This window comes from Hyaena hyaena, unplaced genomic scaffold, assembly GCF_003009895.1.
Source record: "Hyaena hyaena isolate Hyena2069 unplaced genomic scaffold, ASM300989v1 scaffold_651, whole genome shotgun sequence".
Classification (NCBI taxonomy): Eukaryota; Metazoa; Chordata; class Mammalia; order Carnivora; family Hyaenidae; genus Hyaena; species Hyaena hyaena.
The window spans coordinates 164,269-190,357 of record NW_024081282.1 but is presented as its reverse complement, the minus strand read 5'-3'; the positions used below and the strand labels follow the sequence as shown (position 1 = coordinate 190,357).

Below are 26,089 nucleotides of genomic sequence, written 5' to 3'. Positions count from 1 at the left end.
ATTGGTTCTTTTAAGAGAGAAAATCCAATTTCCTACTTCAATAGTCTAGTGTTTATATTAGGAAAGGGAAATGATTTACTAGGAACAATATTGATTGCAATATTTAATATTCACTCCATTTTTTGTAGTCATACTGCTCATTTTTGTCTTGATGGTGATAGCCATTAAATTAGGATCTACTTTACATTGCTTACTGTTGAAATTCCAGTGGTCAGATATTCATGAACAATTCCTTTGTGGGGGAATGTTTGCACATTAATGATAAATTGAGGACTTTAAGCAATACATAACAAAAGAGTTTAAACCTAGAAATTTACACACAAATTTGTGGCAGGTATGTTCTGTATTCAAGACCAGAGGCAAAGAATCTGCTGCATTTTTAGAAAAATGGCAGAGAATGATAATGCATAAACAACTTCAACAACACATGCCACTGTTTAACAACCTTAGCATCTGGAAACTTTCTCTTTATATGTCTTTAACTTAAATCCTTCATTTTGTTTTATTCTAAGTGGAGATAGAGAGCAACTGGTCACCATTCTCTATTTACACTTGAAAGCTCATTAAACTTTAGCACCACAAAACAGCACCACTCAGGGGACACATAAATGACCTGATATTTTTCACTTTGGCATTCTGCAGCAATTTAAGGTAGTGGGCTATTTGTTATAGCTTTTGGCCAGGGGGAACTGTCAGCCCAAACCCACAGGCTTCAGGATCTCCCTGCTACTTTCCCTAGACTTTGTCAAATGAATATAGATTAACTCTAGGGAGGTCTCCAGTCATGGAAATTCCAAGGAGAACTACTTTAGTTGTTTGGGTTCCAGGGGACCCAGGTTTCTTATCAAGCAGTGATTCATTGTGTAGCTACCCATGTGGTACCAAAGCCTCTATGACTCCTAAACTCATTTGACATCTTATATAAAAAGAGGGAATGGGATGAAACTGAAGTTAAAAACCACAGTTTTTAACAATACCTAGACTGGCCTCACTCTAAAGCAATTCTGATATTAAACAAAGAAAATAGCTTTTCGAGTCTACCTATGCATGGCCTTTGTACACTCAGATCCTTACCAAGTACAACACTTAGTCTTTTCAGACTCCTTCCGGATCCACGCTGCTTTTATATGTTTTGTAGGACATTATGAAAATAAATGAGCCTGAAAAACTATTGTAAAAGAGAGTAATACTTATTTGGGATTTGTGTTATCCTTACGAAAAACAAAAGTGCAATCTAATGAGGTTTTGCTTTCCAATTTAGGGACCAACTGGGGAGACTGGTCCAATAGGTGAACGAGGACATCCTGGCCCTCCTGGCCCTCCTGGTGAGCAAGGTCTTCCTGGTGCTGCAGGAAAAGAAGGTGCAAAGGTATGGCATGCTTAAGGAATTTTCTTGGCTAAAAACATCCATTTACTTTCCACTGTAGCTTCTCATCACTTGTCCGTAGAGTCTCTAACTTTTTAGCGCAGTGTTTTAATGGATCAAATATTTAGTAGAATATTTAGTTATTTTACTTCAAGGTGTGACTGAACAATAACATAAGACCACTTAGCTCCATTTACCATAAAGCCATCCGTGTATGTACAGTCTTAAATATGATTAGTTCATTATAACGTTTGTGGCATTCCACACAATATTCTCATTATTGAATGACATTTAGGTTATACTTCCAGGTTAGACATAATAACAATTTTGCTGATAGAAACATGTAGAAATTATCTTCATGACTGATGTGTACTATATTCTTCAGGGTGACCCAGGTCCTCAAGGTATCTCAGGGAAAGATGGACCAGCGGGATTACGTGGTTTCCCAGGTGAAAGAGGTCTTCCTGGAGCTCAGGTATAATCAGCATATAGATGAAGCATGTGAATGAGATTGCTTATTAGAAGCATTTTTCTCAGGACTTGACTAAATACAGATTCATGGGTAATGAAGGGGAAATATGTAAGCATAAGCATTGATTATCGTAATATATATAGCAATATATATTTTTGCCTAAAAACACTGCTTAATGTCTTAATTTTAGCAGTCATACCTCCCCTATTTATATTCAGTTCATATCGATTCATTTTCTTTGTTTTTATTCTCATTTCCCAGGGTGCACCTGGACTGAAAGGAGGGGAAGGTCCCCAGGGCCCACCAGGGCCAGTTGTAAGTATGATTATAATAAATAGCCATGCTACCCTTGGTTGCAAATTATAGCTCTTCTTTCATTACTCTCATGCTGTGATCCCACAGTGTGTGGGAGAGAAAATAAACACACGTCAATCAAATCAGTCAATGCCTGGTTTCTACTAATTGCATGCGCTAATGAGTGCAGACACAGAAGAGTTTAGACGATTGGAAATATTTACTCCACTGCTGCTGTCAGGAGGTAAAAGGAGCTAACTTGCTTCATAAATGCCCAAGGAAAAAAATCATAATTTGTCTTATTGTGAGTACTTGATGAGACTTGAATTTTAGGAGAAAACTCTCCTAAGCATGAAAGGCATATATATCCATTTAGGTATTATCCAGATTGTTTTATTTAGTTAATGTAACCTTATGAACTAATTGGCAAATGAGAAAATAGCAGATTGTTATTTCACCTTTTCTTTTTGGAGATATAGATCAGTCCCTCTGAAAGAAGTTGAATAGTCTTCATTTTCTCCCATGAATTCACCTTTGTTCTTAGATGTTCTCAGAAGGGTTACCAGTAGTAGCCAAACTGCCAATTTTAGTGGCCTCATCTCATTCTCTATTTTATTTCACCAGTCTGAAAAGCTGGAAGTGGATTTAAATCCTCTCAATTTCTTCATACAAAATGTTAAAGTCATATCTTTGCCCCCTCCAAAATGTTTCTTTAAGGTGTCTCCTTTTCTTTATTTCTACTGTGACCACCTTTGTTCAGACTCTTTCCTATGTTTCCTTGCTTAGTGTCTTAACTCATGTTCTTGATTCCTTCCCCTTAGTCTCTTCAGTTTGGACCATTGCTTCTAGAATTACCAGTACACATCCGTAACTGTGTCATTCCTCAGCTTTGATACATCTCATGGTCCCATGCCACCTTCAGAAACAGACTTCTTATCATGACCAACAAGTCATCCTCAGGGCTTGGTCCCAATTACAATAGCCCATTTTATTTGCCTTCTTGACTACATCTAGTTCTACCCAATTTAATGCAGTGAACTTCTTGCTTCTCAAACTACCATGGTCTTTTATGCTTTGCAGAGAGAATACTATTTACTTTTCTGGATCTTACAGAAGACCCCTTTTTCCCTTTTCTACTTGACAAAAATTCTACTCATCTATAAAGATCAAGCTTAAATGTTAAATCTCTGTATGGTTGTCTCTGGACACTTTACCTCCATTTCATTTATTGGTGACATTTCTTTACCCTTAGTGCTCTGTGTTGTAGTTTGTGTTTCAGAAATTACATTGAAGTATAACCGGCTGTCTCTCTCATTAGAATGTGAGTTTCTGTATTTTAGTACATTCACAGCACAGTGACTGACAGACAGTAGCCATTCCATATCTACTAATTTGAGTTCTCAGAAAGCTTGATATGGGAGTAAAGTGTATATAGCATAACTAATACTGAGAACATGGCATTATAACCTTTGGCTGCACATTTAAGCTGCAGATCACATAAATGGCATATTACAGTGATTAAGGTAGCTACGGTCATACCGTAAAGATTTTTTAAAAAGAAAAATAAGTATTTCAGTAACTATATTTGACCTTCTATATGCACAAATATATGCAGAACATTTAAAATATCCTCATAAGTAAGTGCTGGTAGCACTAGCAGGAACAACAGTTGAATACGACGAAAGTTTTTGAGTATAGAATCTTCAAAATGTTGAGCACAATACAATCCATTTAATCAGAATTTCAGATTTTAAACTGATTTTATTTTAGGGATATATATAATATTAAATATTGTATATAAATACTTATGTATATATATTTAAGATCAATTATTATATCTGTGAAAACTGAATCATGATTATAAGGATTTAAATTGTTTAAAGTTAATTTTAGGGTCTAATCAAATAATGCTATCCAAGTGTTTGGAAAAGTTAACGTCCACGTATTTGTGTTTGTATTTGCATAGTACACACAGGAGATATACTTTAATAGAATGTTAATCAGCATTTGACTGCATATATAATTATATATTAAATATGATTTGAAAATCTAATATTTATTTAGTCAGCTTTAATACCATTTATTTGGCAATTACTACCTACTTCCTTATATACAATTCAGTTCTGTAGAACTTATCCCTTTAAGTGACCTTAAGGTAAACCATTTCGAAAAGAAACACTAAACTCTAAACAGCACTATAAGACAGTCAATGATGAGTTGCCTAATGGCATACAAACAGAAATGTTAATCCTGCAAGGGAGGGAGGAAGAGAAGAGAAAGCAGCAAAAAAAGATCATGCAGGAGGCAACCCTTGAACTTGGCTTCACAGAGTGCAGAAGATGGCAAGATCATTTAAGAGTGAGAAAAAAAGGAAAGGCATTAGGGGATATCCAATCTTATTAAAGGGAGTACCTTGAAAGGAAGAACTAAAATTTGATAAATTCTTCCTAGAACCCAGATACTCTGCTATGTATTTGCATAATTTAAAGCTAGAGCAGACATATGGTATATGATCATTGAAGTTCTAAAGAGGTAAGTTGAAGTAATTTGAAGTTTTTGGAGCAAGTGGAATAAAAAAAAATACAGTCTTTTGGAGCAAAAAATAAATATAGCATAACTAAATATTATGGGAAACTAAATATTATGGGAAACTAAATTTTAGGGAAAATATCATTGTATGTTACATATAACATAAATGGGAGAGACTTGATGAGCATAAAAGCTGTGATCAGTGTCATAATATGAGTGAGCCAGTGACAAGGCCAGGGGGAAGTGAAGGACAGTGAAGATGTCACAAGCACTGGGATGGCGGGAGAGGATTTATTACTAAGATTGGATGTGGGCAGTGAGGAAAGATGAAAGCTGAGTGATGACCTCAAGCTTGTGTCCTTTTGGGAATGACAGCTTGGTGTTGCCTTCCATGCCCGGAGCAATTTTACCTGGTGAGGATCAACAACAACAAAGACAAAACACTTTCACATGGAAACCCAAAACCTCTCAACAGTCACAAGAGATTATAAAAGGCTTTATACTTTGCTAATAGAAATGTTCCACAGATGCTCACTGAGAGTTCAGTTATTTTGTATTAACACCTTTTCTTATAATAAATTCACATATCCAGTTTTGTACATGTTATCCAATGAAAATTCTTCCTCAAAGTTAATACAAGAGGAACCTCTAAAGACATCATTTATATTTATTAGTTCCTTATGCTATTGCTAGAATTGCTATAAAATGTAGTAAAAAGATTCATGATGATGACTTCTAGTTCATAATAGGTTTTAACCAGCCTTGGGTTACTCCATCTAAAGCATTTTTTTGCATATGAAATTTGATTGGAAAAGTTTTTATTTCAGATGAAAAAAGTTTTTATTCCACTGTTTGGTGGCAGGGTGGGTCAGTTGGTTGAGCGTCTGACTGTTGATTTCGGCTCAGGTCATGATCTCACAGTTCATGGGATTGAGTCTCACATCATGCTCCGTGCTGACAGCACAGAGCCTGCTTGGGGTTCTCTCTCTCTCCCTCTCTCTCTGCTCCCCACTCTCAAAAATAAATAAATAAATACACATTTTTTAAAAAAGAAAAAAAAAACTGTTGATTTTCTAGATGTAAATAATATTCTAGCCAGAAAATTTATTCATGTTAATTCTTCTTTTTTTGTGGTTCAAGACTTTGTAATATGTAATATTGCAATTGATAGTAACCACAAGAAATCAGGAATGGTGACTGATTTATCAAGAAAGATGACAAGTTTTATTTTGCATGTTGGTCAAAGGGTGACATCAAAATATCAGAGGAAAATATCTGGCCATTTGATGAGAGGCAGCCAAATTCTAAGTCATAAGGGATAAAAGGGTAAAAGTAGAACTTCTTGACTCTTTGGTAGATAGTTCTGAGTTTTTATCAATCTAATACAAACTTTGCCTTTGAGATATTGACCGTTTCATGTTAAGTTCAGGACTGAAATTCATAACACAGAAGGATGGAGATTTTGCAGTTATTCATATTAAAGAAAAAATATTAAAGTGATGAATTATCTGCTGGACATAAGGTGGATAAAGAATGTGAAGGATAAAGGAAATAAAATAGGGCAATGAAGCAATGTTAAAAGTGTTTATTCTTGGGGTGCCTGGGTGGCTCAGTCAGTTGAGCATCTGACTCAGGTTTTGATCTCAAGGTTTTGTGAATTTGAGCCCCACATTAGGCTCTGTACTGACAGCTCAGAACCTAGAGCCTGTTTTAGATTGTGTCTCCCTGTCTCTCTGCCCCTCCCCCGCTTGTACTCAGTTTCTCTCTCTTTCACAAATAAGTAAACATTTTAAAAAGTCTTTCTTCTTTCAGACCTTAATGCTAGGAAATTTATAAACTTTATTTGATTTGATTCTTGCTACTATAGTAGATATTATCATTCATTTTTAAAGGCAAAAATCAGAGGTTTACAGAAGGTAGACAATTTACCTATGTTCATGGTCCTTTGGAGACAAAAAGCCAAAAAGCCTTTGCAGACATTACACAGACTCATTTCCAGATAAGTATGCCTCTCACTCTGCAAGCATCTGCTTAATTAAGTGTTCTCTTTCTCTACCTATCTCTCTCTACCTCTCTTTACCTCTCCACCTCCCTCCATCTCTCAGCTGCATTTTCCCATGTCCTCTTGACCCATCTCTACTGCTGTGAATAATTTTGTCCAAAAGAAGAGACTTATATAAGAGTTAACATCACAGCTAACTGGCTTTAGTTTTCCTATACGTAGTCTTTATAACTAATTTGAATGAATGTGAGATCAAACTGCTTAAACAAATGTACAGGTTGAATACTTAATGACTATAGATGTTTTCAGTATACCATTGAATATTTAGCTTCTTAATCCTAGAATGCAATTTGCAAGGAGCCTATGTATGCTGTGTATTTCTAGATTACTAGAGAAATAAATTCCCTCATTGCATAGGATATTGATGAACTAAATCTAAAAGCCTTAAGTAGAACTTTTATCAATTAACAGTTCTTGTTCACAGTGAGATTTTAAAAATTTGTACATGTCACAGTTATGTACCTTATGCAGTATATATTTTATGTATTCTGATCCATACAAAATGAAATATAATATTTAATAGTCATCTGTCCATCCTTGTGTCCATATGTTTATTTATAAATATGTTTGACATCAGGCTCTTTATTCATAATCCATTCAGTCAGAAATACAGTCCAGGCTATCTTTGTCACATTGCTATGATATCCTATGAAGTAGGCTTACTGAGTGAACTCTGATAGGTCCAACTGTGATGTCATTGGCTTATGCTTGGAGGAACTATGATGTATAGAGTTGTATCAATCAAAAGGATCTGTTTGAGGATTTGGAAGATTGATGCAGGGCCCTCTTTATGAATATCCTTAGAAGAAATCTCTTGCTAATCCTAGCTTTAGAAATCGTGAGCAATCTTTAGTAATTTCTTGAGCAGTTAGCTAGCTTCTCCTCACCCCCCACTACTAACTTACAAATTTTGAAACTGATTTCTTTCAGCTTTGACTTACAGAAGTCATGAGGCCAAAATTGAAATGTAATAAGGTCATTATGACTGTTTTTTGAACTTTCCAAATTCAGCTCTGTCAAAAAAGTACATGTGATATATTTTAAAATTATCTATCTATAATATTTTATTATAATGAATCTTTTAAATGTTGGGCAGGACCCATTTGATTAATTTCATAACCCATCAGTAGATCATGGCCTGAAGTTGGGAAGACCTTTGTCTATAGTATGCATTCTTAGATTACTAATATTGTTGGTTCTATCTTTTGCCAATAAAAAGTTACTTGCTCATCTATTTTTTGTCTATTTCTTTTTGTCTACTTTTTATTTATATTATGTTCTATGTCTTCCTTGTAAGCTGCTACACATCTTTTCTTACGGAAAACTATAATTAAATAAAGATCTTAATATACCAGATAGTCTATTAAGCTAAAATTATATAGATTCATCGAATAGATATTTCCTGCAAAGAGCTTAAGGTATACTGCATAAGACCAATATGAAGTAGATAAAATAAGATAATAAATAATAAGTAATTTATTAAAGTATAGAATAAAAAAGATGAAAACAATTATTTTTTTAATGTTCTAATTGTAACTATAAATAAAAATCAGTTTTATCTATGGAAAACAAATTTTCTAAAGGTTGTGCTACTAGAAGTATTGTATATTAAAAAACAGTTTTTAGTGCTCCCACGTAAGATAAAGGGTGCTGTGACTTTGGGTTTTAAAGTTTGGCAAAAACCAGCCACTCACTGTATACATGATGTTGTACACAAGAGCTGGTAATAGATATCATTCAAAGCACAGACATGTTTTCTGATCTCAGGGGTTGACTCACTAAGTGGGTGTCTTGATACATACATACAAAGCAGAAAGCAACCAAGGACTGAACAGCAAGAGAGGAAGGCAGTGAAGAATTTTTCTCACATGTTGAACATAAACTTGAGTAAAAATTTTATATTTATGTAAACACACAATATATAAAGTTATATTATACAAGTAAATTCTCAGATTGTACCTACCACCTGTATTTTCACAAAACAGAATCAAGGAAAATGTATTCCCTAAATAACCTCTCCTGTGTATATGTTTTTTGATATGAATTACCTCCTTGCCAATAGTTATTTCTCTAGAAATAAGAAAATTAAAACAGAATAGTGCATTTAATAAAAGCCCTATATTCTTAAAACCACATTTTTTTCCCCCAGAAAATGGTAGGAGTTAGTTAATGTGGAGAAAGTATATGAGAAAGGGTCAGACATATAGCTTCAAATAGGTAAATGTCCAAGATTTCAAAATTGTGCCATCCATATTTTCCTATGATTTCTATTTCATGACCATCTCCTGATAATTCTGGCTTTCTTTTCCTTTTTGTGTGCTATTGTTTTTTTCTTGTCATCTTTCTTACGAGTTTACATGTCTTTCCTATCATAATTCCAACTTTTTTCTAATTTTGTTTATACCTCCTACTCTAGAGAACCTTCTTTTCACTGGCTTTTATCTAGTCCTCAATCAAAGGAATAGATAAATTATTAAAAAGAGTATACCTACTGATTAATTCATCGTATACTATACTTTTTGAGTTAGAGCACATTTTCTCTGTTGAAATCCAGCTTTATTATAATAATGGGTTTATTATGGTTTATAATAATAGGTTTATTTTGACATCCAGCCAGGCATGAGCAAGATAGAGATGGTGGGGATCAAAGGCCAAATATTGAGATGTTGCAAGACTTTGACTTAATCATTCAGTTTTTATGCTTTAAATTCTGGTAATGCTTGATTTTTTATCTGAATTTTTGGCTAGTATGATTTATAATACATGTAATCTGGTGAGTTTTGGAGTTCCTCAAAATCATTTTGCCATGAAGGTCAAGTTGGTCTTAAAAGGAAGAGCAGAATTTTTTTCTCCTTCTACTTGAATAACTAGTTTGTAAAAACTTGTGTTCGTGCTTTAAATACAAAAAGGGTGGAAAAAAATCTCAACCTTTCTTTTAACAGTATCACCTTAGATGTACCATATAATCTGGATTTTCATTTTCTCTTCTTATAAAACTCCTCTCTAGTGGGCTGCCTTTTAACTGAATCCTGATGAGATCATGTCTCTGTTTACCACATTCGTTTACTTTATAAGCATTCCTCAGAATATAAAACACCCAGTGAAAATAACAGGAAATACTTATCTGGGTGTTCTCCTGTGTCTAAAGAGTTAGAGAAATAACCACTGTTCTCTTTGCTCCAAGAACATAAACTGATACTATTGCTTGTTTTATTTTCATTGTAAAGTTTAGGGGAAAGGGCTGCAGAAGAGGATTGGCTAACATAAAGTTAAAGAAAGGTAACTAAATTGAGAAATCTAAATTGCTCCCTTTTAAAAGCAGCTAAATGTCCACCTTTCAATTGAAAATACATGACCTGCAGTGACTAATATTTAGAATTAAAATAACAGAATATTTTATGATATATGGTCATTATAATTCATGCAAGTCAACACATTCTATTGCCTTTGCTTTTGAACAGCAAAGAAAACAATAAAACAAAAAGACAACTACTGAATGCCTTTGGAAACCTTTAATTTGCCATGTGCCCATTGCTATGTAAATCATGAAGTGGGAAAATGATATTCTTATGCTTTTTAGCCTTTTTTGTGAGTTGTTTCCATTTAGCCCTTTTTTTGAGAGGTGTTTCCATTTAGGCACTTTCTTTGTGTTAAATATTCAATATTGATGTAAACCATGAGTATACAAACAGTTTAAATTAGGATTATAGATATTATTCTGTGGAAAAATCTCTATCATTCTTTTAACAGTATAACCTTAAATATATCATATAAATTTCTGTACCTTAGTTTTTTCTTCTTTAGAATTTTACACTCTTTTGAGATTGCATATCTGTTTTTGAAATATATAGATGTTCATGGACAGTTCTCTAAGATCTATTGCATTCATACCTTAAGACAAACATTGCTCAAAGAACTTTAGAGGTATCACCACATTAAGCATCACAAAAACCTGGGGGCAAACTATTTCCATCCCCATTTTATTGGTGGGAAATGTGAGCCATTGAATGTTTGTTCAGTATGCTCAAGATGGGAGTGTTAGTGGCTCCACTGCTGGAAAGGAAAAAGATCATGTATACAACTGACACATTTATTTACTTAGGATCTACTGTGTTCTAGTAACTATTCAAAGTTCTGGAGGTCAATTAAAAAAAAAAAGCAAAAATCCTACCTTTGTGAAGCTGATCATTTATCTATTGAATCTTTGTTTAAACCCAAATGTATTTGTTTTAGATGTAAATTTTTATTTATCTGACAATTATAAAGCCCTTAGCTCCTTACCGAAGCCAGTTAAAGCGCTATGTAACAATTTCTATCACTATAAATGTCTACCCTTTATGGGAAAATATGCATTTGCAATGTTTCTCAAGCGCTGATACCTACCGTAATACATTTTGTATTCCCAGTCAGTGTCAGAAGAAAGTAGATTCTAACTATGTTTTTGTGGAAGGTGTAAATAGGTTCTCTTTTTAATATTGGTTTTACATTTTTATTTTTTTAATGAGATTTCTCCAATGATTCAATTGGGACTAAACGATTCATCCGGCTTTTTCTTTTACAAGTTGGCCTGGGAATATTTTTAAAAAACTTGCAAGTTTGTAGGATTGTTTGATTAATAGGTATCATCAGAGATTTTCACTATTCATTTATGGATGTATAAAACAAAATCATTGCAGAGCATGCTGTTATTAGAAATATCTAGACTTATAGAATGTTTGAAATAACTAATGGAAAAAGAAATCACAGTTGTACTTTGGGGCACAAATATACATCCAAAAAGTCTCTTCTTACTGTTTTCATTTTATTGTTTCAAAGTTAATGGTCTGTGACAAGATCATGAGCAATATTTTAACTACAGGAAAGTAATATGTTTTTATTACTAATTTTAATGCAGTTTCTACAAGCAAGATGGCAATCTGAAATTTAATCTTATGAATGCTCCAAGGGAATAATTAAAGTAGTTAAGCTCTCCCATGAAAAATAGCATATAATATCTACAAATTATACATATTGTCATTGATTCAAATCAGTATTCTTTCTCGATATACATGAAAATTTCATTTGATTAATTTTAAATATTAAACATACTTTCCTAGAAAATTAATAAGCATTCTTTTCTTAAGTAAAAGTTAATCATTATTTTCATATAGCTTGTTGGCATAATGTATCCAGTAAAGGAAATACATATTTCTTTTAATTGTAATTTTTAATTGTAATTTTCTAGAGAAAGTATACCTTCAGTTGATGCTCTTTTTCCCCCAAATTTGGGAAATTTCTATTGACTGCACATGAAAACATTTAGATCCTAACTTTTTTCTTTAAGCTAATTTGTTTATTTTGAGAGAGACAGAGCGAGAGTGCAAGTGGGAAGAGGGGCAAAGAGAGAGGAGGGCAGAGGATTCGAAGTGGGCTCTGTGATGACAGCAGAAAGCCTGATGTAGACTGCAGTTCATGAACTGTGAGATCATGACCAGAGCCAAAGTCAAATGCTTAACTGACTGAGCCACCCAGGTGCCCCTAGACCCTAAATTTTTAACATATCTATTATATTCACATATTTTATGGAAAGGCCAGTACATATATCTAATTCTATTATAATGTTCTTATATTTATTGCTGTTATTTGTAATTATTTGATGTATACAATAAATACTTTCTGCTTTGGAAGTATCGATGAAGAAATCATACGGATATTTACAGAGAAAAATTCAGTGTGCCAAATGCTGCATTTATTCCTTCAGAAAATAATGGTAGAAAGCCTAGCATACTATGGTAAGTTGTGCAAGGAATATTTAGAAGGACATTTCAGGCTTTAAATTTTCAGAATAATACAACTTTTATAAAAGATGGTTGTTATCCTGGGCCTAAAGAATGGCTAGATTTTAATACTACAGGAAAAGACCAAAGATATTCCAAGGTAGAAGGTAAGTTGTAACTAACCGTTCAGAGGGAAGAGTGGGCATATTGTATTACAGTGATAAGGAAAACTATGATATATTAGGAGAAAATAATTTGCATGTTACAATACTAAAATCTAAAGTAAAAAAATTCTGAGTATGTGTATATGAGTAATTGGGAGGGGAGGAAGATCAAGGATAAATACATTCTCAAAAAGATGCATTAATCCAAACTGTTTAGAGTTCTGTACATAAGAAAGAATAGTTAGCTTTTAAATTCAAAGGTGGAACATTATGAAAAAGTCCCACACATGTGTTGAATAATTCTCAAAAATGAAAACAATTCTTTGTTTTTGAAAATTAAAAATAAACGTGTAAGTAATGGTAACAAGAAGCAAAGATTCTAATGATTGTTTAACAAAGTTTAAATGAACTAAATGAATGACGGAGAGTGAGTATTAAGATGAAAGACATAAGCATTGCCATCTTGGAAGTTTTCTCATTTTAGAGGGTGTTCAATGAGTATAAGTTCGTTCTGGTAGACGTGGGCTTAAATGGCAGTTTCTCCTATTTATTAAGATTTACCACAGTATGTATGAAATATAGTGGTACAAACAATCAGGGATTCTTTTTTTTTTTTTTTTTTCACTATGAAGTATTCAGTACTTAGGAGGAATCTTTGTGGGAATTTTGGCACATCAGGCCCTTATGGTATTTCCCTGAAAAATAAGCAAACTATATTAGAGCTAAATTATATTGCATATGCAGAGTACTTAACACAGTAATTGCTTAATAGGCTCGGTAACTGGAAAATAATACATTTTAAAAATATATGTTTCTGCTTCCTAGTGAATCTCTTATCATTCCAGTCTCATACTTGTTGACCTCAACATAGTCTAATATGATATCTTCTTTGGGTAGTCTTCCAACATTTGGGATTTAAATGTCAAACAGAATTAAAGAGAAAGATTTCATGGCCTGACAAACCAAAATTGCATCTCTTTTTGTAAAGTGAATTACAAATAAAATATCTCAGCACTTAAATTGGATGCTTAGTTTAGATTTTGGTAACACTAATGAGTACTAATCCTTTTCTGAGATTTTACAAGTGAAATGTTAAAGCAGAAATGTAATACAGTAATGTGTCTGCACCAATGTTTCAGATAAATAGAGACTTCAGGGATGTCACATTATGTACTGTTTTCTGTTGATATTTTTCTGTTGCAAAAAAAGCGTGCTTTCTTTAACCTTTTCTTTATCTCTTTGTAATTCAAGGAACACCTTTCCATTTATCTGTTTCATGGTCCTTGTTCTTATTCCTCTTGTTTTTCTCACTCTTCCTTTCCTCCACTTCTTCCTCCTCCCCTCCCTCTCTTTCTGTCCTCTTCTTCCTCCTCCACGTCCCTCCTTTTCTCTACCTCTCTCTTTCTCTCCCTCCTCCTTGCTCTCAACCTTCTCCAGGCTTCCCTTCTGACTGCACTCTCTCTGATAAGTAGAGACAAACCTTTACATTCCTTTCACTTTTAGGGCAGTACCTGTTGAATGCAAAGATACTTAGAGGACTCTACTCATCTTTTTTACTTCTGCATTGGCCTCTGAAATCATTTATCCAACATCTGCCACCTTGTTAACAGTTATACCACTTGTAGTTGACCTTTTTTTCCCCATAAAATATTTTAATAGCAACGTCTGGGTGTCTCAGTCGATTGAGCGTCCAACTCTTGATATCCACTCAGGTCATGAGTCCAGGATCCTGGGATTGAGCCTCGTGCAGCGAGGACCCTGCTTAAGATTCTCTCTCTCTCTTCTCTCTCTCTCTCTCTCTCCCCCTCTAACCTCTGCCCTGCTTACACTGTCTCTAAAAGATACATATATATTTTTTTCTTTAAATTATTAAATTTCAAAACATTTTGACAGAGGGTAGATGTTTATTTAAAAAAAGTACTAACTGCAATTTTCCTCTGTAATTGTTTATTCTTTAGTATTTGAAATAGGTAATTGGTAAATATTTATTTTTCAAACAACTCTTGATTAATTATTATACAGTATGAGGAACAATTCCTGGGTTTGTTTTTAAATATATACTTATTATAGCTCAAATATGCCACTTTATATTTATATCAAGTTTAAATTTCATGACTTATTTCACCATAATTTTGGTAAAGTTTCTCCAAATTATTTCTATCTCCTAAGTTTAAGATCCCCTATAATTAAAAAACCTACAACAGTGGTTCAAATAGTCCTAAAACAAACAAACAAACAAAAAATTAAAGACAAAATCACTTTTTCTAGTGTCACTCTTAAATTATTACCAATAATCTCAAATCTATATTCCCTTAATTCATTTTAATTGCTTTAGCATTCAGACACCTGGCTAAATAAAAACTTTATGTGTACCTTGTGAATTTAGCAAGAAAAAATACTATCAGGATGTTTATATCGGTAGTGAGTATTTTTGTTATCTTTTGTAATCTACTCTGGTAGAGAGAAGCAGTGGGTGGCTTTGTGGACAAGGCACAAGGAGGAGTGCAAGGTCAGGATTTATTTAAGTTTATTTATTTCCAGAGAGAGATAGCGTGAGTAGGGGAGGGGCAGAGAGAGGGAGACAGAGAATCGCAAGCAGAGTCCCTGCTGTCAGCTCACAGCCCAGTGTGGGGCTCGAACCTACAAAGTGTGAGGTCATGGCCTGAGCAGAAACCCAATTTGGATGCTTCACTGACTGAGCCACCCAGGTACTCCTTGACTGCTACATGATTATGAGAAGAACAAATAACCCCTAGGCCACAGGTTTTTCACCTTTAAAACTGACATGTACACAGCTTCTATCAACTTGATGGAGTTTTTTCGAGAATAAAATGACAAAATGAATGTGAAATAGCTTTGTAAATTGTAAAGCACACTGTCGATACAAATTGTTGTCATTATTATCACTGTTCTTGTGCTCATACAGGATTCTCTACCTAATAAAACATAAATTAGAACAAAGTCAATAATTCATATTTGTATAATAAAAAGATTTCCAACTATACGAGAAGTATAATATTAGAAAATAAATGTTAAAGTACTGTATTCTCTCGCTTTTATAAGTGATTTCTTCTGTGATTTTTGAAATGATGTTATTATCTAAATATATTAATTTTAAGGAAACTTGCTATTAATCATATTTCCTAATATTTCACATTTTGCTCAATCACAAAAGAAAGTGACAAATTGTAACCTAGCCATCCATCCAGGAATCTAATCCAAAGACAATGTTCTTGTTATTTTTCAATAAATAAAGTTGGAAATAGTAACGATTATACTTGAGCTTTACATGACTTAGGAAATATGTTTGCATTTCTTTTATTACTTCTTTAAATAATGATTTCTTAAGTTGTTATAGATGTAATTAATATGAAACTGGTATTCATAGTGTTTTATTGTAAAGTTTACATATTAGGTATTTTTTAAGAAAATTAGTTGAAAATATATGGCATCTTCTTTGAAACTCAATTGAACATGCCTAATTATATGAATTATATTGTCAGTATTCATAATAAAACCCAATGATCCCAGTCAGACTCTAAGATAAATTAAGGACCAATTTTCTGGGAAAAAGTCCAAAATCTGGGATAGTGATTATCAGACTTTATTATGTAAAAAATTATATTTGTAGCCTAATGCAGTGACAATTTCTGAACTCATTTTTAGGACTTTGAAATTGTGATTCAGCAAGTTTGAGGTGAAGCACAGAAATGGCTGTGAGAAATACTAGTCTAGAAAAATGTATTCTGCCAATCCCTAATAATACCTGAGAAAATCATATAAGTTATTTATTGGATTTATGTTTTATAAAACATTGTGAACTATTTTGAACACTTAAATGAAAACAAAAGATACCTGTAAACATTAAAGCTTTAAAAATGAAAATTTTCATCTTATGTTTCCTAATTTCAATATCTGTGCTTGATATTGGGGCTAGAAAATAATCATTCAAATAGTGCAACCATTCTTATTTGAGATCTTCAAATTGTCCAAAAGTGACTCTACATTATTTACTATACTATGAGACTCCACTATTAAATAAGTAATTCTTAAGCCAGTTTCACTTTTTCCACTACTAATAACGAAATACCTTTTTCTCCATGTCTTAGGGCTCACCGGGAGAACGTGGATCAGCAGGTACAGCAGGCCCAATTGGTTTGCCAGGACGCCCGGGACCCCAGGGTCCCCCTGGTCCAGCTGGAGAGAAAGGTGCTCCTGTAAGTAATTTCAAGGAGAAAATATATTATACCGCCATTCGGCACAAGTTATTACTTTTTATTCAGGGATATTAGCTCTTCATACTCCACTGCCTTCTCTCTGCATATGTGCCTGGCATATAAACACACTTCTTTTTATATTTATAATAGAGAAAATTTCAAATTCAATTAAATGAGATGACATTTTCCCACACTTTATGAAACTCTAAGACCTTTGAGGGAGTTGGATATTATTAATGTAAAAGGCTTCTGATTTTGCTCCTTTTAAAAAATAAAATTGGAGTTTTGATTAAAACTATACTTTGCTGCTTTATATTAGAAGTATGCACTTTTCACTCCTCTTGTATTACAGCTTCATATCCAATATTTCCAGAGTCTGTAAATGAAACCCATAGAGAGTGGCTGCCCTTCTCATGTAATTTGAGTTTTGATCTGCAGTGAAGGAGATAGGAAACATATAGCCAATTATTTTATCTTATATTTATTGCATTTAAATTTTTTATTTTTAAATGATTCTGGGCTATAGTCTGTTCATTAGGCTTATGTTTCTTTGTCAAGATTTATTATCTGTTTTTATTTCTGCTTTTGATGTAGTCATATTAATTTTCCTAAACAATTCTCATCCTCCAAGATTAAAACAAAATCATACAATAAATATGGATAAAATGGCTTAAAAAAAAGAGTCCATGAGTGCTAGAAAATATATCCAGGCCACACCATCACGAGGACCGACAGATTAAAAAGTCTCCTTTGTTGAATATTAGAAATGATCATGAATACTGAAAGCTGAATAAAAGCAAAATGAGAGATCAGGACTTGGCCTGTTGGGCATTCATGATAATTCTTCTGGATAATTACAGTGGGGTCAAAAAGAAGGTAGTTGATAAGAAGGTAGTTGTGGGATAGGTACACATAGAGCAACCCAAGTAAACCATGTGGCTAAAAAATAGTGGGACAGTAGCTAGAAATACAGGTAGAATTGAATGCATTGTCTCTTGTTATTATGATCTGCATATATTTACCCACAACCAATAATAAAGTAAAGAATCAATGAAGGGTGAGGAAGTTAAGGATGTCAGAGTAGACTAGAGCTGCCAACTTTGAGCCAATCAGAATTGGACTGGGAATTCAGGTCTGTCATTTGTTTAGCTCATGATTTTGGCTAAGCTATTTAGCATCCCAAAGCCTCTGAGAAGAAGATAATCACAATATTTTTTGAGAATTAGATGAAATAGTAGTTCTAAATTACTTTGTAGAATTGTGAGAAGTCATCGGTGAGCCATCATCATCATATGTGTGGACCAGAGTTACCATAAAAAAGGATGGATTATAACTGGAAAATAAGTGCATAAATTGGCCTTTGAATAAGGAGAGATGGATTCAGTGAATTATAATAAAAGTTGAGGGTATGGGTACCGGCTAAATACCAGATTATGCCAAGTGAAAGATGATGGATATGGGGATGAGTATCTGCTTCTATCAAAATGTTAAGGTGAGATTCAGCTGTTAACATTAGCGAAGGAGAAGTGATGAAATAAAGACTGCTTAAGGAGAGATGGATGGTGTTTCTGGTAGTCCGGTAGATTGCAGGCCACGAGATGCATACAGAATGGAGGAAGAGTTTGTCATCTTGCTGAGTTGTAAATGAAGAATCTAAATTTAGTGTGGTGTAGAGCAGTTGAAAGATTTTTTCCTGACTCCACACAGACCAGAATCAGAAGAAATAAATGGCAGGTGATTCTTGGCTAGAGATCATGAGTGCTATAATGAAGGCAGGTAAGAATTAATGTATCTTATTTACGGATACTCTCATATAAAAGAATTGATTTTTGGAGTTCAAGCTCTAAAAGAAATCCAAATTTAAGGAGAAGTATCTGAATCAGCGATGTGCTTAAACTAGTGAAGTTCCCTATGAATAACACAGGGAGTATATCCTGTTATAAGTATAAATAGGTTTGAGATGCTGCAGTATTTTTTTTAAAGGAAATAAAAGGAAATAAAAAGTCTCCAAGGTGACATCAGGGGTATGTCTTAAATGATAATTGGGAAAGTTTTGAGAAACCAGATCATATGGAATCTAAGAAATTAATAAGTCAGAGTTTACAAGTTAACTTTGTTTTGTAGATATTTTGTTATTTTTGTTGTCAGTAATTAATTCAACAAATATTCCTTAAGTGGCTACTCTGGGCCACATGCCAGAGGGATGCAATGGAATACAAAAACAGACACAGTTTCTGCCCTTACACAATTTATTGTCTGATGGGGCTATTAGATAATAAGCAAAGAATCACTAAGTACATGTATAGTTACAAACTCTGGTTAGTAATATGAAGGAAATGCCAGCTTATAACAGAGGGAACTGAGCTGGAATCAGGGTGTTTCCTTGGACAGGACACTAATGGTTGAATGTAAAAGATGAGAAGGGGAAGGGTCCTCCTAGGCAGATTCAGGCCAAGCAACAGGAGAGGCATGGAATCAGATTCAACTGCAAAAAAGGTCTAGAGGGAGTTGGAATTCAGAGAGCCAATGCAAGGGGGAGGCCAGATGCTGCTGGGCAGGTAGGAGGAAGTAGATAATGGTAGGCTACACTCACAGCTTAGTCTATATCTTGGTAATGATAAACAAGTGTCTGAAGAATGTTAGTAAGATGATCTCATTGTCTCTCTGACTACAGCATGGGGAATAGTTTGGAGGTAAGAATAGATGTGAGAAAAGATAAAAGGTTATTTCAGTTGTTCAAAGGAAGGCTGCTAGTAACTTGGGATAAATTGATCATCTTAAAGTGAAGAAAATACATTCAAGAGATAAAACAGATAAAACTCAGTCATTGTAAAGGGGCAGGAAGTGGTAAGGGAAGGAGGGTAGAGAACAGGGTAACACAAAGGCAGGAGCTTATGACTTGTGGGTTCCCAGCCTATACAACCAGAGAGAAGAGAGGGCCACTGAGAATAATCAGACATATATACCTTCTACAAAATTGGTGAAATCTTGGCCTTTAGGAAATAATTTACTTTATACTCTGAAAGAAATTTTAATGGAAAATAGATGCCACCTTCATTATCCAAGGCACTATTTTTTTAAATTATACAGCAGAGGTAAATTTAAAAATAGGAAAATAATGCTGTTGTCAAAAAATAAACAAAGCTAACAGTCTTCTCGTTTTGAATCCAAAAAAGCAGCAATGAATTAAAATATAAAAATCTAGGAAAATCCATGACACTTTTGTTAAAAGGAGAAAAAGTTGATGCATGAAGCATACAGTTGGTTATATGAGCAAATGCATTTTATGATTTTTCAGGCCTTTTAGTCAGCGCCCAGCAATTTCAGTAGCACCACCAAAGGAGAGTACAAGTTCAGTGACTTTTCGTAAATATCAAGCATCTGATTTATCAATATACAGTGCTTGATTAGGAAATGTGAGTTTGAAGAAAAAATTCTAATCTGAGTCTTAATTACTTTTGTGGGCCTAGCCTGAGACTTATAAATTGTTAGCGATGAAGTTTTGGGGTGATAGTGGGGTGGTCCAGAGCCAAGATCAAGAAAGAATTCTTGAAGATGTCTTTGATGCAAAAAGATGATTTTATGAAAGCATGGGGACAGGACCTGTGGGGAGGAAAAGCTACACTGGGGTCATGACAAGGTCATTATATACCCTCAAGTTGGGAAGGGGTCAGGGATATAGTAAGTCTCTAAAGAATTTTGGAAGCAAGGTTTCCAGGACCTTGAAGGGCTAGCTGTTGCTAGGGAAACACCATTTATTACCATTTAATAAAGCCTCAGTCATGAGACCCTTCAGATGCATTTTGGGGGGCATAAGCTTGGAGTATGATTGCCAGCATATATCTTTAAGCAGTTAAGTTAAAGGAAGTTGATTTATAGGATCCTCAAGTTTGGGATAATGGTAAACTAAGGTTTTCTTTTGCCCCCAGCAAAGTGTCATCATCGAGGCAGCTGAGCTCCTAAAGGGAGATCACTCTGCCAGTTTTAAGAACTTGTCCGTGGGCTGTAGGCAGTAAAGGAATTTAATTTTTCATTTGCCTTAGTTTCCCACATCACCATGGCAAGCACTTAAACCCCTTTCCTTTGTTCTTGGGTAGTCAGGACTGTCCGAGGAGCGTCACACAGATCCCACCTGGGGTGGGGAGGGGGTGCCAGCTTGTGGTTTACCCCTCAGCCTGCCTCATGCCCCCTCATCAGTTAGCAGGGATGGTGTTCTTAGTCAGGAAAGAATGAAGGGATCTTTTGTATTGTCATTTGCTACTTGAAAATATTTTTTACTTGGTAACAGGAAATAACTTCTTTGTCAAGTTTGGAACTCAGAATGTGACCTGCTGCAGCTATACTTAAAAATCCTATAAACGGCTAACTTAAAGGTTTCTTACAGCAGAGTAATGGTCTGCTGGATTTTCAATACAGGGAGAAAAAGGTCCTCAAGGCCCCGCAGGGAGAGATGGAGTCCAAGGCCCTGTGGGTCTCCCAGGGCCTGCTGGACCTGCGGGCTCGCCCGGAGAAGATGGAGACAAGGTTGGTATTTTGTGTTTATGTGAGTACATCCTGTGAAAGTGTAATTTCTTTTCCTCAAGAATCTTAGATTTAATATTTCTGAAGATTAGATGCCAAATCTCAAGATAGTTTTTTCAGAGTTTCATACATGTTCCACGTGCTCAAAGTTTTTAATTTGCATTTTGAGTAATATTATCTATCCATGAAATAGTATGTGGGATGTAAACAAAAAAGAGGAACTCAAGAAAAATGCTAGAGAGAAAAAATAGCAGATGGCAAAATTGATCATTTATTTTCAAATATATGTGTTTCTGAAATAAATGTGAAACTAATTGAAGTAATTACTTGTATATGCTTAGCTCTTGTCTCTTGGATACTGCAAAAGGAGACTTAAGAATAGGTTACATTCCTATTTGATGATACTGGGCATCTCTATTACCTAACGTAGAAATAAATATTTTAAACTTTTAATTCTGAATGCATAGCTGTATTATTAAGTGTATGTATCTAATCTGTTTTCTAATATTATTGTGAAATGCCATAACACAATTTATGAGCCAGTAATCTGATAATGTACAACATTTTAGCATTTAGAAAACCAGGAGAAAATTAAGTAATTTTTGATTCACGTGTAATTATATTTTTGTTAATATACTTCCAGTATCAGATTATTGTGATGTTTCAGAACAAATTGATTTTGTGAGTTAAAAATCCAGTTGCAATATGCCTCAAAGTTCAGTTGACTTTAGGTCGTCTATATATTCATCAATACTAGAAAGAGAGTAGCAGAGAAAACATAGGTTTTACTGTTTTTTTTTTTAAAGTTTATTTATTTATTTTGAGAAAGAGCACAAGCTGGATAGAGGAAAAGAGAAGGACAGACAGAATCCCAACCAGGCTCTGCACCATCAGCACAGAGCCCGATGTGGGGCTCGAACTCGTGAGCTGTGAGATCATGACAAGAGCCCAGCTCAAGAGTCAGATGCTTAACCAACTGTGTCATGCAGGCACCCCCAGATTTCACAATTTAAACAATGACATTAAACACTAATATAGAATTACATTAAAGTAAAATTTAATAATTGGGTGATAGTGATGACAATTGCAATGGCAGGCATGACATATTAGGAATAAACTCTAACTCAAATCTTTCCAATACAGGGTGAAATTGGTGAACCAGGACAGAAGGGCAGCAAGGGTGACAAAGGAGAAAATGTGAGTTTCCTAATTCCTACTGAGCAGCATTATTCATTTGACTTTGGCTATTGACCATGGGTATTTTTCCATAGTTCTTACTACCTACTTATAATATCCATACTATATTACCTCTTTGACAACTATTCAGTTGAGATTCAGTCAATTCTAATTAAACCCCCTTTTGAAGTTATGTGTTGAGATACATAGTACTTCTAATCCTAAAAGTCTGACAGTAAGACGAGGTCATCAGCCAGTTTACCCTTCATTGCTTTTATACCATTAGTTCAAATATCCCGTGGTTTAATGAGAAACAGTGTCATAGTGTAGTTATGAAAAGGATTTTGACCTGGTGGAAACCTAAAAGTGCCTCACCCCAGTGGTCTGTGAGCCATGCTTTTGGAACCTTTGTTTGAAGTACCGTTACCAGCACACATTGGTTATGAACAATATAATCCAATGACTGTTTTTCTTTAGTGCTGGGATCTTTCATAGTGACTGATCAGTTATGTACGTAAAAAAAAAAAGTTAAGAAGAAATATTTATGCATGTAAGACTCATAGACCTATTGTAATCTATTGCTCAAAATAAGGAGATCTGGTATACTTAATATATAAACTAAGTTTGCATGTGTTTTCATATGAAGGAAATTCTAAATTTTTGTATATCACTATATTCTGTCTGTATGGAATCCCTACCCCAATATTCACTAGAAGATATTTTATAGACTGATCTTTTAAGTGCTCCTTCTGACTCATACATATCTCATTAAAGAAATCTGGTATTTTGAAAATTTTCCAGTGTGAAACTTCAATGTGATTTGTGATAGCATAAAAATCCATTTTTAAATATCCACAACATTACAGATGAGAGTGTTTTCGATAACTACCAATTTAAAGCTGATTACAAATATGCAAGCCTGAGTCTCAAGAAGTAAAATAAATAATGGTTGACTGCTCTAAATGCAAAAGACTTCTTTTCTATAGAACTGGAGAGGTGCGTAATAGACTGATCAACCAGATGTTCTGCACTATTACCGCTCAGGCTCATCTGGCTTCAGCTTCAAATTTACTGATTTTTATCTCACCACAGGGTCCTCCTGGACCGCCAGGTCTTCAAGGCCCCGTTGGTGCCCCTGGAATTTCTGTAAGTATTCCTCTTTGTTCAGCAAATTTATATCCTCACCGTTCCCTGATTAAATTTATGAATAGTCACATAACCAGTTGGTTTTGTCTGGTTATAACTATGTCTGTCTAATGTTGAATCAGATATGAATTCTCTAATATAGCTAACCAGGCTGATCTTTATAAACAAAAACTGTTATGACTTCATTTGAAAAGAATGAGTTAAAAGTACTTAATTTTTAGTGTATTCTGAACATTATTTTCCCCTTGACAGACAACTTTTACTTCACTTGGTATTCATGAGAAAATCAAAATCAGTCACGCTCCAGAAACAAAGAATGTAAACCAAACAAACAATGGTGTGTTTGCCACAGATAATGGAAATTTAATCTTTTTTATTTGATTACTCGTTAATAGACCAGCTTTGATTAAATTAGAAATGGCTATATTTTTGTGATGACTTGTATCAGAATTGTGATTTTTTCCAGTTTATGATCATTGTCATTGCTTTTCTCTAGGGAGGTGATGGTGAGCCAGGTCCCAGAGGTCAGCAGGGGATGTTTGGACAAAAAGGTGACGAGGGTGCAAGAGGTTTCCCAGGACCTCCTGGTCCCATAGGTCTTCAGGTAAGATGCTCTAGGCATTTTGTACTCTGTCCTGTCTACCTACTTCTCACACCAGGTTTTCAGGTGGACATAAAACAAAGTAGCTTTCCTTTTTTCTATCTAGAAGCCTGGAGACAATGTTTAACCCTAATGACCGTTTTACTTAAATGTTAGCCCAATATTAGGTATTACACCTCCATTCTTCATTCCCATTTTGCCTAAAAATAAACTACAACCTTATTGAAGAGTGAGAGTTAAAAGCGAGAGGTTACAATGACTCTTTTGGAGAACTCATAGCAGGAAAATCACTACTTCAAATGACTAGCAAAAATTCAAAGCATTTTGAGAAATGCCATCTGTCAATCACAGCTACCAACAGACACTGCCAAGGGCAAATGTTTAACAAAAATAGGAAAAATAAACAATTCACAACAGATTGATCATTTAAAATAACATTTAAATTATAATTTGTATTTTGTGAAGCACATTCAGGACAAGAAATATGAAATTATAAATCAATATAGGCTAAGAAATTTTCATTCAAATATGCCTTACAACTGGACTCTTAGGCAATACTTTGCATTGTAGATATCTAGCTGAGTTGTTTTTCTACTCTTCTGTGTGATGTTCATGGCTTCCTACAAACTTTGGAAACATCTGGCTTTCTTCTTTCACAAGCTTATTCTACACCTACCTAGGGATCCTTTGAAAGATTATAAAATTGTGTTTTAAATGGTAATTTGGGTACCACATGGATATGAGTTATGCCACATTAACAGTTTTAGAAAGGATTAAATTAAATCATCTAGGTCACTGTCCTTATCAGTTTGTGAAGTTGTAGAAAAGTAAATAGAAGTTGAATTTATATACATTTATTTTTTTATCTTTATTTTCATAAGTAAAGTCACAGACTACTGGTTTTTTATATTAAGTAGCTTATTGCATACATCATCATACAAATTATATTGTAAATAATATAATTACTATATTATCATAGTTATTATTATAGCACTCAGTGAACATGATACTGTAATTTTCTGCTTTTATTTTAATCCAAAATAATTATTTTTAGACTTGGGAAATGCAAAAACTTCATTTCATATTTGTGTTTACCCCTTTATATTTATTACACAAAAGTAAATGATCAATTATGAATATTAAATATCAACATGTGTGAGGAACACACGTATTTGAAAACAACAACAAGGCATTCAAAATTAGATTGCCAGAAGATATGTTACCATTCATTTTCTTCTTTTTCTTTTAACTGATTACTCTGATTCTATAAGGCTGTAATTTAGGAGTGTAGTTCTCCTGATTAAAGAAGAAGTCTTGTAGCTTATATTTATAAAATATTAAATGAAAAATTACCTTCATCTGCACAGTGTAAGAAATGTGCTCTTTGATGAGGGTGACTTGAGAAATTAGTTCAGTACAAAATTGATTATATTTTCCCACAGCTATCTTTTTAAATCAGGAATCTGAAAAGATGCTAATGTAATTAACATGTTCACAATTGCATCTGCATCCTTTAATTGAGTCTTCATGGCAGAATAGATATTAGCAATTATAATACGTAAATAATAATAATCTAATATTCTGGTTAAGTGACTTGATTTTTCAGTTTGATGTTTACAATTTGTCTGCATATGAAGGAGACATAAAGAACAATAGTTCTTGACCTAAATTGTTTTTTTTTTTTTTGTCATCTTATCACTTAAGTGGCAAATGATTTTAAATTGACAGATCTTAGAACAGAATACTCCATGCATAAATTATTCCTTAGGAGAAAGTTGGGGCATA

The 26,089-nt window shown here is 34.1% G+C and overlaps 1 protein-coding gene across 1 annotated transcript in view; it reads left to right on the top strand.

Annotated features, from left to right (window-relative positions):
- Nucleotides 1-26,089, top strand: part of COL11A1 (collagen type XI alpha 1 chain) — a 211,820-nt gene that overhangs the window by 140,572 nt on the left and 45,159 nt on the right. Inside the window, 8 exon segments of the mRNA XM_039216657.1 lie at nucleotides 1,262-1,369; nucleotides 1,752-1,841; nucleotides 2,100-2,153; nucleotides 16,753-16,860; nucleotides 21,277-21,384; nucleotides 22,525-22,578; nucleotides 23,650-23,703; nucleotides 24,200-24,307. Of these exon segments, the coding sequence (XP_039072588.1) occupies nucleotides 1,262-1,369; nucleotides 1,752-1,841; nucleotides 2,100-2,153; nucleotides 16,753-16,860; nucleotides 21,277-21,384; nucleotides 22,525-22,578; nucleotides 23,650-23,703; nucleotides 24,200-24,307 (684 nt within the window).